Raw genomic sequence first — 18470 nt, 5'->3', positions numbered from 1 at the left:
AAATTTTGATATTTTATAACTTTTTTCAAATTAAGTATCACAAATTAATCATAGATTGAATTTTACACTCTCACCCTATTAAATAATTGGTGAAATAAGATTAAAATAGTATAATGATTGGAAAAAAATTTAAATCAAGGTAAATTTTATTTCTTACATCCGAAGTCAAAAATGCTTCCTATTTCATATTTTTTCTTTTTTTGTTGGTTAATAAAATCTGATGCTTGTTAATACTTATGTAGAAATTAATCGTCGATCATAACAATAAGTATATCTTATCAAGCTACATACATATTTACATGGCTTCCAGCAAACCTAATACTGGTGCCTCATATTCTCTTGGCCGTAATCGCTTGTGTTTCAACATCAATTGTGAAGTTATAATAAAAATCAAACGATTATCGAGCACAAATAACAAATTTTAAGCGCGCATAAAAATAAAAATTATAATAATAATAATAATTCCAGGTCTTTTTTGTAATTTTTTTCCTTTCTCAGATAGCCAACGAATAAATTCACTGAAACATAATGAATTGATGTAGGCATAAATTTGGGTAGACCGTTGGCACGATGATTGTTGTTCGTTTTATTTTTTTTTTTAATCTTCTCCAAGCATACGGTGTACTTTCGATGAATAACTTATTTCACCTTTGAGCATTGCCTAATTATATACAGAAATTGTCTCTATTTTATAAAGATAGTATAATTTCAAATTTCAGTTTCTTGCGTTTCTTCGCGAACTGTCGCTCCTACGTATCCCTAAAAAATAAAAAGTCAATAAAATTAATGTTTCAAAATGTTTAGTAAAATAAATTTAGCTATCACTTCAGAATTGTTTCAATTTTTTTTAACAAATAAATTATAGCAAAAAAAAAAATTATTAAAAAAATGGACTTGTAGGAATTTTGATAATTAAAAAATGCAATTTTTTAAAAATAATTTTTAGAAACAAATTTTTTTGTAAAAGAAAATTAAAAAATTGTCAAGTGACAGCTAACTTTAATGTCATAAAATAAAAATAAATATTATTTACCGTATTACAATTTTCTCCATTATCATTGAAAGTCTGCTGTCTGAATGGTTTGCTGGAAGTAAGGCCTTAAATATTTCTTTAACGAAAATTTCGTTAATGCCTGGCGATGTACGTTCCGCCAGTTCAAAGGCACTTCTCAGCTCATCGATTGATCCACCATTTCTAGTTACAGCGTTATCGCTTTTATTGTCCCTTGATGAAAATTGATACTTGCCTTGAAGCTCTGATAGTATTGGAAAAATAACAGTAGTAAGCGTTGGGCTGCGTGAATGTTTAGGTTCTTGCGAGCTTCTTGGACGTACTTTGTCCTCATTTGATTTATGATCAGTCATAGGTGTAGTAGATACATCAGATTTGCTATTCCTTTTTTCACGAGAATTATTTTCCCTATCTTTGACATCACGAATTTCTTTAAGCTCTCGTAAATCACGAGATTCTCGACTGTCTTTATTTTCTCGAAGGTCTACTGGGGGTGGTGGTGCTGCTTCATGAGGTCGAGACGGTGTATTATGTTTCATTTGTACATCACGTAATAAATCACGTGATTCATTACGATAATTGTTAATTGGCGAATCTTTTGGTGGTGATCTAGCACTACCATTTGCGTGGGCTTTAACTTGCTGTTGACTATGGCCTACTGATCTATGATTGGGAGTATGACTTGATAAGGACAATTGATCTTCAAAAGTCGACATAACAGGCATTACAGAAGTTTTTGCTCCATGCGGACCCTTAACAGTCATTATCCACGGTTCGTCCATATCACTATCTTGCTTCGATTCTTCAGAATCTGAATTTTCACTTTCTGTTTCAGATTCTTCACTACGTTGTGATTTCCATTTTTTATATCTATCTATAAGATCGATCAGATAGGAATTTTTTTTCGCTTTACGAATAAATTGAAATTTCAACAACTCCTTTGCTGTAGGTCTATTTTCTGGATCTTTATTTAAACACGCTTCCACGAATTCTTTAAACTGTTTCGTATAATTACCAGTCAATTGAGGTGGATTGTTTTTGGGAATTAAAAAGAGCACTCGCATTGGATGAAGTTCACTATTCGGTGGTTCACCTTTTGCTAATTCAATGGCTGTGATTCCTAATGACCAAATATCTGCCTGGAATTTAGAGAATTTTTTTTTTTTTTAATTAACGAAAAATTTAGAAAAGTAAACAAACGACTTACCTTAGAATCGTAGGCCGACTGTTTAATGACTTCCGGCGCCATCCAAAAAGGTGTCCCAACAAATGTATTTCTCTTACTTGTCGTATTGGTCAATTGTCCAGCAACGCCAAAATCAGCTAATTTAACGTCTCCCATTTCGCTCAGTAAAACATTGGCTGCTTTAATATCACGATGTAATTTACGTTCACTGTGAAGATAGTCAAGACCTTTAAGTACTTCACGTAAGATCACAGCGATATGCATTTCTTCAAAACTTCCAGCCTTCATGAGATCTAAAGCTGAACCGCCACCCAAGTACTCCATAATAATCCAAAGCTTAGTACCCTGAAAATTATAATTCATATTTTAAGATTTGTTTTATTTATTAAATTATTCTGAAAAAAAAAAGTTTGAAAAAGTTTGGAAAATCCAAACGTGCACGCCTCATAATCTCATTTTCCATAATAAAATTGATTGAAATAAAATACAAGTACTTTTAAATATTTCGCACCATTGTCCACCCAGAAAAGAAAAGGTACTGGGCATGTATTATAAACGAACCTTATTTACATAGATATAGATGTACAAACGATTAGTGAATTTTTAGTTTATTGCTAATTATCAGGGCCTGGAAGTTGGGGTCAACAATTAAACTTAAAAATAGAGCAAATTTAAATTAATAATCACAAGCGAAATGACGATCGCGAGCAAGTTCAAGCGCTTAAATACTATACTATATTTTAAGCATAAAATGTCAAAATAAAAGTGAGGTTGGCATCAAAACACGTGGGCTTGAACAATACAATCTGACATCAACGACAAAACTATAGAATAAAAATCACAAGTACAGGATAATGTGAAATATTTACAAATGTTTCATGAAATTTCAGATAATTTTTAGCAAAAGTCTCCGCGTACAGATTTAGGCTAGACGAAAAAGGAGCAAAGTTTTAGAAGCGGATTTTAATACTTGTGTGGTAGACAACAGTAGATAAAAAAAAAAAAAAAATAGTTGACTTAAAATAATTCCGGTCAAATACTTGAAATTTATAAAAAATATAATTTTTATATTTTTACACTTTTTTCTATTAGGCTTAACTCTTTGCTGGTAGATATAGAAAAACATATTCTCTACAAAATAATCTCGAAATATTTTTGGCTCAGACAAACTCAAAAAATATTACACAATAATTTCGGTTAAAAACTTGAAAATTACTAAAAAATTAGGTTTTACATTTTAATTTTTTCCTGCTGATCGATTTAAGCTCAAGTACAATCAATACAATTTAGCTATTTGCCACCTTATTTTTTTTGTCTTAAAATTAGACATTAGACGCTTCTAAAACTTTGCTCCTTTTTCGTCTAGCCTAAATCTGTACGCGGAGACTTTTGCTAAAAATTATCTGAAATTTCATGAAACATTTGTAAATATTTCACATTATCCTGTACTTGTGATTTTTATTCTATAGTTTTGTCGTTGATGTCAGATTGTATTGTTCAAGCCCACGTGTTTTGATGCCAACCTCACTTTTATTTTGACATTTTATGCTTAAAATATAGTATAGTATTTAAGCGCTTGAACTTGCTCGCGATCGTCATTTCGCTTGTGATTATTAATTTAAATTTGCTCTATTTTTAAGTTTAATTGTTGACCCCAACTTCCAGGTCCTGCTAATTATAAATAAACTACATTGAATTAGACATTCAAAAGGACTGAGTTTTAAATCATATTGATGCGTATAAAAAATAAATGGACTTGATCAGTTAAGTTTTTCGGCAGTTATCGTGACCACGTCGGTTTTCATACATAAATTTGACAGCCGGACATCCACGGAATAATTTTTTTAAACATTTTTTTTATTTATTTAAAAAGCAAAATGTCTTTTAAAAATGTCATAAATGTTGAAACTAGTGTTTTTCCATTACATTTATATGCAAATAATGTTCTATAAGTGCGATGGAAAATAAATAGAGACAATTTGGATCTCTTTGGTGCAACCATGGGAAGGATTAAAAGAGAGGCCAAACGGGCTATCTTGAAATGAAATTTCTGGTATCAATAGTAAATATGTTGAACTATTTTTTTTTTTTTTTTTAATTTGTTTATCTGGATTCCGAGTTCATTATTTTATTTTATGTAAATATTGGTTCTTTATATCATTTTACACTATTACACAGAAAAAAAAAATTTATTTGAATTAAGTAAATAATTTTGAAGAATTTTATCCTCTGATTTGAGTAAAAAAAATTCTTAAACTAAGAAATGTTTCTTGGTTTAAGTAAATTTTATTTAACTCAAAAATTTTTCTCTTGAATCAAGTTAATTTTTTTTTCAGTGTACATGCAACGATTTTGTATAATTGCCGAGTGGCGTTTAATTAAATAAATAAATTTTAGTTCAAGAAATCGCTTGATTTTTGTAAGGCGAGTGTACAGCACAACCTCATTCGCTTCGCTTATGAGACGTGCAATATGCGAATTCAAGTTTTGTATAAAGATGAATTTTTTTATGATAAAAGTGGAAAAAATAGAATTGTTTATTGATCGAATATGTAATGTAAAAAAATAGACACATCGAACAGGCGAGGCGCAGGAAACCATACCATCAGGTATATACCGTTATAATTATATAAAGTCATTGATGGGCCAGTCCCTGTAATGCCTCGTTAAACGATGAGGCCATTGGCAGAATTAACATATGCAACCAACGAAGATTACTACACAGGCGATAAATCACGTATAAATAAAATATTATTGAAAAACTATTTTCTACTCATTGAATTGAACAAGGCTAAAGGATTTCTTTTTTTCGATATCGCGCGTCACTATCAAGGATTAAATGATGCTATCAACTACTGATTATGATTTAAGAAATAAAAAAAGTTTATAATATGATAATAAAATAATTAAAAAAAATTTCAAGATAAAATAGAATAAATTTTTAAATTAGTGCAAACCTTAAGATAAGATCCATAATATTTAGTGACGTAAGGGCTGTCGCATTGCGACAGCACCATAATCTCCTGTTGTATATCTTCGATCTCATCTTCAGCTTCTTCTAAATCAATTATCTTTATAGCCACGATTTGCTGAGTTCTATTGTCAATTCCTTTAAATACTTCTCCAAAACTGCCTTTTCCTATCCTTTCCTGTTTTGTAAATATTAGCTCGGGATCAACCTTCTGCAACAGAAAATTTAACGAGTTAAAACATTGATAGTATTTATCACATAATCTTCAATTTAAAAAGAATTGCATTGGCTTTCTTTAGATTCATCAATAAATATAATATTAAAATCTATAAATAGTTGATATTTTTCACAATTACTTTTCTTTCATTGTAAATACCATACATGCCAATTAAATTAAATGACTAATGAAAATAAGTGTGAAATTAAAAATTTAAAAATACATGAAAAACAAAAATATCTCACGCATGAAATTGTTTTTTTTTTTTTTTTTTTTTTACTTTTAATTTTTTCTAAAATAATTTACTTGTTAAAAAAATCCTAAAAATTGTCAGATGCCTGTTTATTGCAGTATCATGAAAATTAATGTTCATAATGTCAACCTCTCATAATAAAGTTTTCAACGTTGCCACTTAAGACCCATAAGACATTCACGGACTGTTTCCTGAGACACCTGTGAACGGAATAAAAGAGAATCTCTTTGAATTCCAAATATACCGTTTTAACATTCATTGCACTCATGTGATCTCATTTTAAAATAATCATTTGTTATTACTTATTATTATTTATTATTATCATTAGACATTATCTATCATTATGACTCATAAGTAATTTTTATTTTTTTTATCAGTTATCAACATTAAAAAAAAAATAAATAACCGATTAAAGTTATCGATTATTGATAGCGCGTTGACTCACCGATGGCGTTGTGCATCTTCCAGAACTATTAATATGCGAACGTGGAAGAGAATTACTCTTTTGGTTATGATAATTATTTCTTTGAATAATAGGCGGTGGCGGAGGATGAGAAAAAGGTCTACTACCTCTGCCAGTCTTCTGTTGTTGCTGTGTATGTAAGTGTTGTTGTGAAACATGATACTGATTCCAGGATTGACGTGATACATAATCGGTATATCCGCCGGAAATAAATTGTGCAGATCCGTTGAGATAAGGCGGTGCAATCACCGCCGTTTGCTGAGCTTCACTACTGTTTCTCATTATTTTATTATTATTACTTTAAACTTTTTTATCTTTTCAAATAAAAATCAACAAATGGTCTTTATTCAATTAATAATCACAGTATAATCTATCCGACAAGTTGTGCTACCTTCTGCATGTGTTCCACCATTTTTTTATTAATTAATCTATATATTAATATTGTATACTTTAGACTGTAATACTTTTGAGTTTATCAGCTCATACATAGATGTAATAGAACAATTTATGTAATATATAGTGTGATAATCTCTGCGTGAAATGATTTTTATCTTTAAGAATTTATTCAGGGTGAAAGTACATAAACAGATTGTATGGTGCAATTATAAAATTATTGAATTTATGATAGTTAAATAAATTTATCAAAAATATTGTTTTTACTGTAATATTTTTTTTTAAATAATTTTATAAGATAAATGGACGCAATTTTCAAAAACTCTTCTTCTGTAATTTTTGTATTTATTTGACATCTATTGAATTTAAAATTGTTTAAAAATCATCAATAACGAAATAATTTTACGCCCTTAGAATTGTATATTAAACCGATTTAGTAAAATCAGATGATTTTAGAAAAAAGAAATACTTGTTGCGTGTACACCTCAATACTGAACTATCATTGACTGAAGTCGTACAAGTAATTTTATGCTCTGAATAATCGAACTATTCCGGAAAATATTATTTATGCATAAAATATTTATAAAACAAAAAGTTCACATCTCACATATTAAAAGTTTTTTTTTTTTATGTATTTTTATGCAATTATTTAAATATTTAATTGAATGATTATTTGTCATAATGTTGAAAAATATAAACTTTAAAATAGGAACTGAAATTTCAAGTAAAACTATACTCCATAAATGAAAAAAAAAACAATGATGTCATCAACAATTGTACTGTTGATTTTTCGATATTTAATCACATATTATACTTTAACACAGTGAATTTGATCATACTTATTACGTTGCGCGACATGTACAATAACAATTTCACAACTAAAATGTTTATTTCACTTCAAGTTATGTTGATAATAATATACTGTGCTTTACAATAATTACATTTTGGCTAAAATTTTTAACGACTGAAACTAATAAAAAAAATAAGTAAAAATAATAAACATGCTCAGAAACAGTTACATTCCGTGAGTAGCTTAGAAATCAACTGGCAGTACAGGTATACCAGGTATACAAGTGCTCAGGGGACCGCGATCACTCGAAGAAGGCGCGGGAGTTGTTGCCCACATTGTAGTACAGTATAGTACTATCCCAACAGCACTAAAGTTGTAAAGAAAAGGATAGGAGTAAAATAACCAGAGCTCATATTAGAGAGACCAATGTACTTTACTGATTGAACACCCGGTATTCACAATAACATTTTATATATATGGTAGCGTATTTTTAATTTTTAACACTACTCTTTAAGGTGTGATATTGGTTTACATTCTATTTAGAAGATTTCACTTTTGACAATCAAGATTTTTATTGCATTAAATTAATTATGGAATAAACAGAAAAATAGTGACAGGCTATGCTAATATTATAAACACAAAAGCAAATTTTTAATTTATAGTAATTTCGGAACAAATTTCTTTGTTAAATAAAATTAAAAAATTGTCAAGTTACAGCTAACTTAAATATCATGATGGTTTATTATTTTGAAATAGAAGAATCAAAATGATATTTTTGACTAATAAATGGCATTTATTGATAATACTGAAGTTAGCGGTCAGCTGTCAATTTAAAAAATTTTTTTAACAAATTAATTACAATAAAAAAAATGCTTCTAAAAATTTTCACTTGTAATTTTTATTAATTTTCACATGTGAAACTTTTTAATTAAATTTTTTTTTTTTTTTAATAATTTAATTGTTATAAAATTCCAAAAAAAATTTTGATATCTGTCAACTTCAGTGTTATATTTATTGATAAAATAAAGAAAAATTTTCTGTGAAGAAAATTATTCTTGTTAGTTAGTTAATTTTATATTTCTCGAATTTTACAAGGATAAAAATCTGAACTAAAAATTCGAATTTTTGTCGCAAAAATTGTGTTTTGGTTTAAAATTTTACTGTAATAATTTATCTTGAATTCCAATAAAAAATATACTATTTCATTCAAAACATCCGTATTGGTCTACTTGAAGGATATGCATCGTTAAAATTTTATTTTTGATTTTGGCAATTGCTTATTTAAAACATTTTATTTTTTATTCTAAATTATCATATTTTGCGACTGACTTACAAAAAGAATCATGAAAATTTATAAAGACAATTTTGTCAATGAGTTTAAAGCTTTCGATGTTGTTAAAAGTTTTGTGTCGACCAAAAATTATTAATAAAAAATTCCCATATGAATCTAACAATTTTTCGAATTATTTACGTAATTTTTGTAAAAACAAAAAATTTAGAAAATTTTTTCAAAAACAGAAACTTTTTGATGTCTATATATTTTAACAGTCGGTCCCTACGATTGCAATTTTATAGTTCTCTCCTAGACAAAAAAGAATTTTGAAAAAAACGCTCTGCTATGTAATAGATTTTTTAATTATCGTTTTTTTTTTTAATTTTAATTTGTTTAAAAAAATAACATAAAACTGCAATAGCTCTATAATCATGAGCGCAACAAGGATAGTACCGTCTCTTGCAGTGAGTGCAACGCGAGAAAAAGAGTGAACCGAAAAAAATGAATTTCTTTTATCGAAAAATTAACATTTTCAGTTAAATTTGTTTTTTAATGAATTTTAGAAAAAAAAAAAAAAAAAAAGGTGATGCTTAAAAAAAAATTTTGAATATTATTTTCATGGGTTGTAATATTTTAAACCAGGAATATAAACAATTACCCAAATTTTTTAATCCTAATATTAATAAAAATTATGTCTTTTGGCTGGAGTAATTTCGGCCGGCAATATTTTTTAGGGTGAGAAGGAAAATATTTATTGCATAATTTCCCAACATAAAATCATTATAATTTCAGTGATGTATTAAATTATGACACTGAAGTTGAGAGACATCTGATAATTTTTAGAATTTTTTTAACAAAAAAATTATAGCAAAAAAATTTTATTTAAAAATTTCATCTTTAGAAGCTCTGAAAAATTGTAAATGACATTTTTATAAATAATTTTTTATGCCTAGTTCATTTTTCAAGAAAAATAAAAAAATTGTCAAGTGTCTGCTAACTTCAGCCTTATATTAAATTTTCAATAAGAGGAAATGTTAAAGAACACAGCATATTTTAACTTGTAAAAAAAGTATATTTTTAGATTGATGAAGTTTAATTATTATTTCGAGTGGTAATTGTTAGGTTCCATTCTTATCATTACGATTTACAAAAAAGGTGGTTGTTGCTCTATGGACACAGTGCCAGAAAATTCGAAATTTTTGTATACTTATTGAGGATTTCGAAATACAATTGGCAGTCAAATTTGAAATCGATTGACGTCACCAAACATGAGATGATAGTAACTGAAAATATTGAAAAATTTTTATGCATTTGCATTGAAGATTGCAGTTTTTTTTTTTTAATTTTCAATGAACTATGTATAGCATCAAGTACTTTAATACAATACGGATTAGTGAAATTCTTCGTTTGTCGTCTGACAGAAGATTGTATGCTAAAAAAGTTAACAACAAGTTTTTGGTTTTTATAAAAAAAAATTTTTAAATATTCAAAGGATAGCTCTGAAAATATTTGACTTCTCGCGATGAAAATCTAAAATCTTTTTTATATTATTCTTGAAGATTATTCTAGAACGATTATAATAGAAAACTTCTTAATTTTTGACAAAATGAAAGCTTACAACATAATATTGTTCTAAAAATCATAACTCACTTCTGGTTGGAAAAAATTAAGTGATGCGTCTTTTTTAATTGGTCAATTTTTTTATGAAATGCTCCATATATTTTATCCACTTTTACATATTTGACTAAAAGATACATCTAAGGTCAAATTTTATTAATTATATTGTGATTCTATCTTTAAAAAAAAAAAAAAAAAAGAAAAAAAAAATGACCAAGCAGTATATTATAGTATTACATCCAACAATAGCAACGGTTTAAGAGAAAGAAGTGTCTATAAAAGTTTTAGGTAAAACAAAGTTAAGCGCATTCATTTAAAGAAAGTAATTCACTTTGGATTCATAGTAGTAATAGCTAAATGTCGGTACTCAAATAAGATATGGTATAGACTAGTAAGTGTACATAGACGAATATCAAAGTGAAAGGCAGTAGACAATTGCGACCACTCCAGTTTCTTCCATGCAGCAAACTTCAACATGTTAGAACTTTTGTTCATTGTCTTTATAAACAGTATTTAATTTTTAGTCAAAGTACGTCGTAAATTTTCTTTCTAATCGAAAGAATAACTGTATGTCATTAAATTCTGGTTAAAACCACTTTTTCAATTTATGTTCGAAAACAAACCCTGGTGAAGCATTTTGAAGATGTTGACATTATATACACAGAAAAAAAATGTTCTTGAATCAAGTACATAATTTTGAAGATCTTAATCTTCTTGATTTGAGTAGAAAAATTCTTGAACTAATAAATTTTTCTTGATTTAAGAAAATTTTACTTGATTTAATTAATTTTTCGTCTTGATTCAAGACAATTACCCTCTTCAAAATTATTTTCTTGGTTCAAGAATTTTTCTCTCGAATCAAGTTAATTTTTTTTTTTTCAGTGTATTAAAAATCTCAAGTACGATGACAATATAGAATTTGCAACACAAAATTTTTTTTATCATCTAAGTCTGGTGCTAAATCAATTTAAATAGAGACTTATTCCCAACTAGAGAAGCCTAGCTTTACAGTATGATTCGATTTTTTTAATTTGTTTACATTACATTATATGCGATGAAAATGTTATAAGATACTGTTTACTATCCTTATCTACGTGTATAGGGGTCATTCTTTGGTTTCACAATTCGGAAAAGTGTATGTAATAAACTGATATAAGTCTTGTCGAATAAATTTCTATTAATCTTTTGAAGAAATCTTATTGATTTTTGTTTTCCAACTTATAATTGTTTTGAAGATACTAATGGAAGTCACCAAATATAATAAAATTATTTTCATGAGATTTGTCGTTGATATGTTTTCACTTTTTTTCTTCTAGTACACATTTAAGTACATCTTTCACTTTTATTTCTTGCGTGTATTATTTTATTTTTATCTTCCAGTAAAATTAGTTGGAACTATCAAAAACAATATTAAATATCTGTCGACAATGTGGAAAATTCCTTCTCACTAAAATAATTTGAAATTTTGATTAAATACGTAAAGTGTCCAGTTTTTAATTCTTTTCGAATTGTTCATTTTCCTGTAGTAAATATACTTTTCCAAGAATAAAATACACTACATTTATATGAGGTTGTGACAATTATGGCGTCAAAAATCCAAGAGATTTTCTTTCCATTGGTTTCGGATTTAGAATTCAAAAAATTCTTTGAAAATTGAAATGTATTTTTCTTTAAATCACAAATAACCAAGTTACAAATAACATTCACAAAATTGATTCGGTACTGTCTTTTATTTTACCTTACTAAAATATTTATCGCCTCTTTTTGCACTTGATGACTATAGCTTATGATTACACATCATCCCATTATTTATCTATCAAAATCTCTTTATTTTCATTCCATAAAATTTTAAATAAACTAAAGTAAGATTTGGCTCTTAATTATTTTGAATTTGAAAAATCATTTTGTAATAAACATAAATGTGTTTGTATATGCATCATTACTTTTTGATGAGTTGACTGATTGTGAGTCAAATTATTGCATTTTTGGGAATTTTTTTTCAATTTAACGGAGTTTGTTATTTATTTATTTACACTGAGGCCCAACAGCTTTTGCTATTAACAGATCCACTAAAAATAATTGTAATTATAGTGAATTATATATACAAGAGAGACACATTATATTTTAATGATTATTTTATATTTTAAAATTTGTATTTGGCTCGAAAATCTGAAAATAATTGGTAGGGAATTGAATACTTTGAAGAAAAAAAAAAAAAAAATACATTACAATTAACTTTTTTAACCTATCTGAGCTTGAAACTTGCAAAAATTTTGATAACTGACTTGGAGTAAACGTTTTTAAGGATTTGGTTAGACTAAGAAAAAATTTTTTCAAATCAGTTTTAACGCAAATTCGTCACATTATGAGTGGATGCGGAAAACAAATTGACTGCAAGGTGAAATACAAGAATTTCATAAATTTTTATTCCAATTATTTTCCAATTAAATAAAACTCAGATAAACATTAATTAAAAAAAATAATTGTAGCTAATCGTGATACATAAAAAAATATTGAAGTAAACTAGCCATGAAAAATTGATAGACTACTTCTAAAAACTTACCATTGAGTTTAAATGATTATTGTTAGTTATGTAGTTGACATTAATGTTATCATCACTAACATTGTTTTTAGTCATATTGTTATAATTAGCATTATTGTTGTTATTAGTATTACTTTGAAAACTTGACGCATGATTTTTTCCTGAATTACGATATTTACTAAAATTGAATTTACTGTTTTGCTTAGCATGTTTGTGAAGAACCATCGCGGCAAACATTGTCTTCTTCAATGGAATTCATTCAATTTTGTCAACAAAAAATATAAGATAACACTGTTTCATATATAAAGAAACAATGGTCTTAAAAATAAATAATAAACAAAATCAAACTATTTCGTTTGAAGCCAATCGACATTTTTTGATTACTATTCTATCGTAACTTTTATCATATTATATATTTTTTAAATGAACAGCTACAATTGACATATCAACAAGTAACTATCAAAATAGAATAACTTGTGTTTATATTTCAGCTTTCAAAGCTTTGTTCATCTCATCATACTAAAGAACCATTTAAAATCGATATTACTTTTTCTGCTTTATTTATATTAGTTTATTTTTAATACGCGTAGTAATACGATTGAATTTGTTCAATAGTCGCTTTGCTCCTCTCTAAAAATAGTCTTCTGTATAGTTAGTCGTTGAGATCGATAGTCTACTTGTAAAGTCACATAAATAGAGTGAGATTTCAATCCAAGACACGAGAATGATTAAAAGAGAGAGAGAGAGTGAGAACGTAATGAGAAATAAGCCAACGACCTGATCACAAAAATTTAATTTCATTTATCAACATCAAACATTCAGATTGATATTGATTAAATCATTATCTTTACTGATAATTGAAGTTATTGAATTATTTAATATTGAATAAAAATCTTAGTGGTCAAATACTTATTTAAAACACAATAGTTTTTTTTTTAAGTCTTCCAATTGTTCGGATAGTCGTATGCTTTAACGATAACGAAAACACTTATAGATATGAAATTTATAAATTCTATGATTTTATATTTTTTTATGATAATTAATATTTTCAGTCTGTGTTATAATAAAAAATTAAAATTGTAATTCTTTAAAATACGTATACTAATAACTAGTTCGATTAATCAACAAGTGGGGTGAACTTAATAGTCTGTTAAAGCATCGCGCGTCGACTGAAGTCGTGTAGACCAGCATCCCTTTAATTGAACAACACTTTCCCCGAGACTTTCCCTACTCTTTCATATTTCCCGTATATCTGTAGGACTGAGCGTCGGCGCATAAAATTTTTTTTAACCCTCTTGCAGAAGTAGACAATTTTAATTGAAATTTTTTTTTTTTTACGTTTAAAGTCTAAACTGTATTTTTCGGCACATAGATTTTCTTCTTTTTACATAGGTAAAAACTTAAAAAAAAAAAAAAAAAAAAACCTGTTATTATGAAAACCGCTTGACTCTGCAAACAATATTTAAATATTGTAATAATTCAGGATGCTGAAAACGTGAAAGAACTTTTTTATCATTATTTGAAAAATTTAGAAACTACTTGATCAATTTTGTAGTTTTTAAAGAAACTTTATTCACGCTTTTTGCTACAATTTAGTTTTCTTGTTTTTGCCGTCTTGACCTCAAACATACCAATAAAAATTGTATAAAATAAAGTCTGTAAAGTTGATTTGTAAAACAAACTTTAGAAATCGCTAAAAATTATATTTCAGAGCTATTTTCTTCACAAAGTATTTGTTTGCTCTAATATATGAATTCTCAACTTTTGAATATTTTAAAGAATAATCTTCATTCGGTTAGTAAAGTTCTGGGGAATAAATTTGGCATAGAATAACCTAAAGTAAAGAGCCCAGTTTTTGATCTTTTAAGAGTAACAGTTGATGTTAAATTTAATTGAAAAAAAGTATCACTTTTGATTTTATTTATGAGTTTGATAAATTTCTTGTGTCTCATAATTAGACATAGGATATATATCTTTATGTTTTCGTATAATTTTTTTCATTATTCAAGAATGTGGGTACAGTAAAAAGAGTGTAATACTGACAATTTAATAGATGTATAGAATATATTGTGTACACATTGAAGTTTACTGAATTAATTATTTTTTGCCATTTCGGAGTGATTTTAATAAACAATGCTACTTTTTGTGAATCTGTACAATGAATAGTATCATTTTGTTTATGATTTAGACTCAAAAACGTAAGAAATTCTTCAAAAATCAAAGCACATCAATCCTTTCAAATCACCGACTAAAGATTCAAAACTGCCCGAAAGTACATTCTTTATTTACATTTACAATTTTTGTGTTAGAGATAATTTCAAGTAAAATTGTCTGAATATATAATAAAAAATAATTGATCATTTTTTTATAAATTTATACCCACCGATATAGATATAATATAATTCAATTGATTTAAGTGCTATTACTAAGTCCAGAACTTTGGTACAAAGCCAAATTCCTAGCCCTAGTCATTACCATGAAATCGTTGATTAGAATACAATTTTTATAAGTATAACAATATTTTTTTAGTTTTGCCGAGTAAAAAGAACTTTCAAAAATCTCTTGGTTTTTCCTTTATTTAACCCTTTTCTTACACGCAACTCTGCGATTAAGACTGAGTTTATGGGAATTATTTTTATATCGATATTTACATATGAGATACTTAACCTACCCCAATAACCAAAGTTGCAATACAAAAGATGCTATCCAATAATTGGTGTCAATTAGAAGTCAAATTCATTATAAATTCAAACTTTTTAAATATCGCCGATAGAATAACGCCAATCTGCTAATGCAGTTTAGTGTCAGTGTGAAGTATAGATTGATGGCAAACAGATTGCTGAAATTAGAAAGCCAGAATCTGTTATTGGTTTGCAACTAAATAGCTATCGATGTTTGGCATTTTGGCTTAGCTTAACGTTCCCATGTTCCATTGATAGAACAGAAAATTCTATAGTTTTTATCAATCTGCATGCAGTTTGCAAGCCAATGTGTTCCAATTTTCATAGTCAGTCTGACACCAATCTGCTTCTCAGATTGACACCAAACTGCATAACAGATAGATGTCAGTTTGCTACCACGTGGTTATTGAGATGTCTAAATAGCAACTTTCAATTTCAGTATCGGCTGAATCAGCGATTTAATTTTTTAAGTGGCAATATTTACAACTATAAAAATTTTCAAGAGAATAATTTACAATATCTCATTTCTCGTATGACGTTATTTTAGATGTTCATACTTTTCAATTATTTATTTTTTAAAAAGGATTTACACTTTTATCTCTTTCGCTCTCTATTAGACAAACGAAAGTATCTCAGTCATACTTTTACAACAAATTGAATTTTAAAACGCATTCTATGCATAAATAAATAAAAATTTTCAAAAAAAGCACTTCGCTCTTCGATAGGTAATTTAATTTACATGAGCAAAAAACGTTTGAAAATTAACTATCAACCGTTTTTAATTAAAAATATATTTTAAATTCGGTAATTTTTAAACTGGTGAAATTTTGTCGGCGCTATTTTTTTTTAAATTATTGATTTTACAAATAATTTTATTTGCAAATTTCTTTATGTTTAAATAACTGTTTTCTTATTTTAGATATTTTACAAAACATTTAATTTATTTTAGACATTATTTAAGTTTCTAACATTTAGGAAATATTATTTTTTACATTTTGCGTATTTTACAAATGGAAAAATTTATGATTTTCAAATTTTAGAGTTTAGAATCCTCCAAACTTAAGGTTGGAAATACCTAAATCCCTAAACATAGAAACCGACTCAAATTAATGAACGCGATTGTATATCATGATGCGCAAATATTGGTTCGTCATATCTAAAATTTTTACTAAATCAACTAAATATAAAATAAAACAACGTTTTTGATTTACAAAAAAATATCTTAATTGTTATCTACGTAAACCCAATGAGTCGATATAGATTATTTCCTGTTTCACCTCAAAATAAAAGTTGATTATTTGCCAATTTATTTTGAAGAAGGTGAGGTTAGGACATATGCCTGAACTTGAGAAACAAAATAATATATTTACCTCGTTGAAGGCCATCTTTTTCGTTATAATTCCGTGTGGTTCTCGGGTGGTGCTTCCTGCACCTCCTTGTCCCACTTTAAAATTTGGATCCAGAAAAGATACGTCCTCTCAGTGATGATAATGTAATCTTTCGAGTATAATGCCTTAATATTTATTTCACAATCGTTGCTGCAGTCGTTGTAATTAATATCGCCGTCTAAGCTAACGGCGTTGACGTTTTTGCTACTTCCAGGTGACGTTACTTTTTCGTGGTCGTCCTCCACCTTGACGACTATTAAAACGACGCATCGAGGATAAAACAAAAATAGAATACACACGCCGTTACTCAACGAATACGAGACAACTGCAACCAAGTTGAATATTGTTTTTATTATTTCCTTAGACTTTTGACAGCCCTTAGCGACACACATACGTCACAAGACCAAGTCGGAGAGCACCTTGACCCCCCGATAGGCCAACACCACTTTGCTGCTTTTCCTTAAAAAAAAAAGTACGTTGCCACCAACTGATTATGTCTTTTGTATTTTGTATATTTGTATATTATATACTCACGAGTTTTATGATTTATAATTCATTGGTTTTTCATTTTTTTATTATTACTTCATATTAAATATGTACCTCTCTCAGAAAGAATTTATATCCACCTTATCTTAATCATCGATAGAACTTATGTCACTATTACGAAAGTAGTTTAGCATTAAATAACTACGAATTGTAAGTTATCTCTGATCACGCTAATTAAATTTTGTTAAATTCAATAAGTGAATTTTCCAATACTAAGTCGTTAAAAAGATTATTTATGTACTAATCTTTTTTTTTTCACATATTTTACCGTTGATTAAATAACCACAAACAGAATAGTGCCATCATGATTTTGTGGTACATACGTAAAATTCACTCATGATCTTTAACATGCGCGCGCATTAAACCTCAGTCATTGTAAAGTAATTGCAGCGATGGCGCCTGTAGTTGAACTCTTCATCTTTTGTTTCGGTCGTTCGAGAGGGAAATCTATCGGAATCTATACAATCTAATCTTATCTATTTTCTGTTTTGTCAGTGGACAAATGTATATCTTAACGCTTTAGAATATGCAAACACAGATTAGAAAAGAAATTTTGATAAATTGTATTTTTTATTAATTTGTATTTCTATTTTGTTTGCTTACGATTTTAACATTTTTAAATTACGATTGTAACATTTGTAAATTTTTAAATATTTTTTTTAATTTTCATGCAAAGAGAAAATATCCCCATTTCATGGACCTGCAATTCTTTCAAATACTTTTGGAGAATTTAATCAATCTCATTAATTATAGCAACCCTGAATAAAAAAAAAGTATTGAAACAAAGAAAAAAGTATTGAAAAGAATTGGATTGACTAGAATATTAATTCTTTTCAATACTTTTTCCTTTGTCTCAATACTTTTTTTTTAATCAGAGAAATAAATAAATTAGGGTCTCTACTGATTTTTTACCGTAAAAAATAGAAAAATTGACATCCATGTTTTTTTTTATATTTAGTTATTAGTTAATATTTAATCTTTGATGGAAATTAGAAATCATAAAAATTGATATAGTGTACCTTATTAATAAAGAAAAAAAATTTTTATGTAAACTATTCTATTTAAGATAATATTTGAGAAAAAAATTATTTAATTGTTTGAAAAAATTAATTTATTGAAGTTTCTTATTGACTCATCT

General features: G+C 27.5%; 1 protein-coding gene across 5 annotated transcripts; it reads right to left on the bottom strand.

Annotated features, from left to right (window-relative positions):
- Positions 1-128: 128 nt before the first annotated feature.
- Gckiii (Germinal centre kinase III) lies at positions 129-17640 on the bottom strand. 5 transcript variants are annotated; one of them, XM_074243578.1, is made up of 6 exons: positions 17321-17640; positions 16769-17273; positions 5156-5380; positions 2220-2543; positions 1034-2151; positions 129-759 (listed from the first exon to the last, which is right to left on the bottom strand). In XM_074243578.1, exons 2-6 carry the CDS (start codon positions 16781-16783, stop codon positions 750-752), a joined length of 1692 nt encoding a protein of 563 aa, XP_074099679.1. In that variant the 5' UTR covers positions 16784-17273; positions 17321-17640; the 3' UTR covers positions 129-749. The 5 variants fall into 5 exon arrangements, with proteins under 5 accessions (XP_074099679.1, XP_074099669.1, XP_074099688.1 ...); XM_074243568.1 differs by having other exon boundaries at positions 16769-17245; XM_074243587.1 differs by having other exon boundaries at positions 16769-17245; positions 17387-17640.
- Between the last annotated feature and the right edge of the window lie 830 nt (positions 17641-18470).

Source organism: Cotesia typhae, unplaced genomic scaffold (genome assembly GCF_013202065.1).
Source record: "Cotesia typhae breed Kobodo isofemale line unplaced genomic scaffold, CoteBio_Ctyphae contig_11, whole genome shotgun sequence".
In the NCBI taxonomy this organism is placed as follows: Eukaryota; Metazoa; Arthropoda; class Insecta; order Hymenoptera; family Braconidae; genus Cotesia; species Cotesia typhae.
Note: the sequence above shows the minus strand (reverse complement) of the source record. Positions and strands in the feature narration are given on the sequence as shown.

Bases quoted from the DNA above. Each gene is read 5' to 3' on its own strand.
- Gckiii (XM_074243550.1), bottom strand. From the start codon at position 6,384: ATGAGAAACAGTAGTGAAGCTCAGCAAACGGCGGTGATTGCACCGCCT. The intron at 5,381-6,084 runs GTGAGTCAACGC...TTTCTGTTGCAG, and splicing joins GAAGATGCACAACGCCATCG to AAGGTTGATCCCGAGCTAAT. The intron at 2,152-2,219 runs GTAAGTCGTTTG...TCTAAATTCCAG, and splicing joins AGTCGGCCTACGATTCTAAG to GCAGATATTTGGTCATTAGG.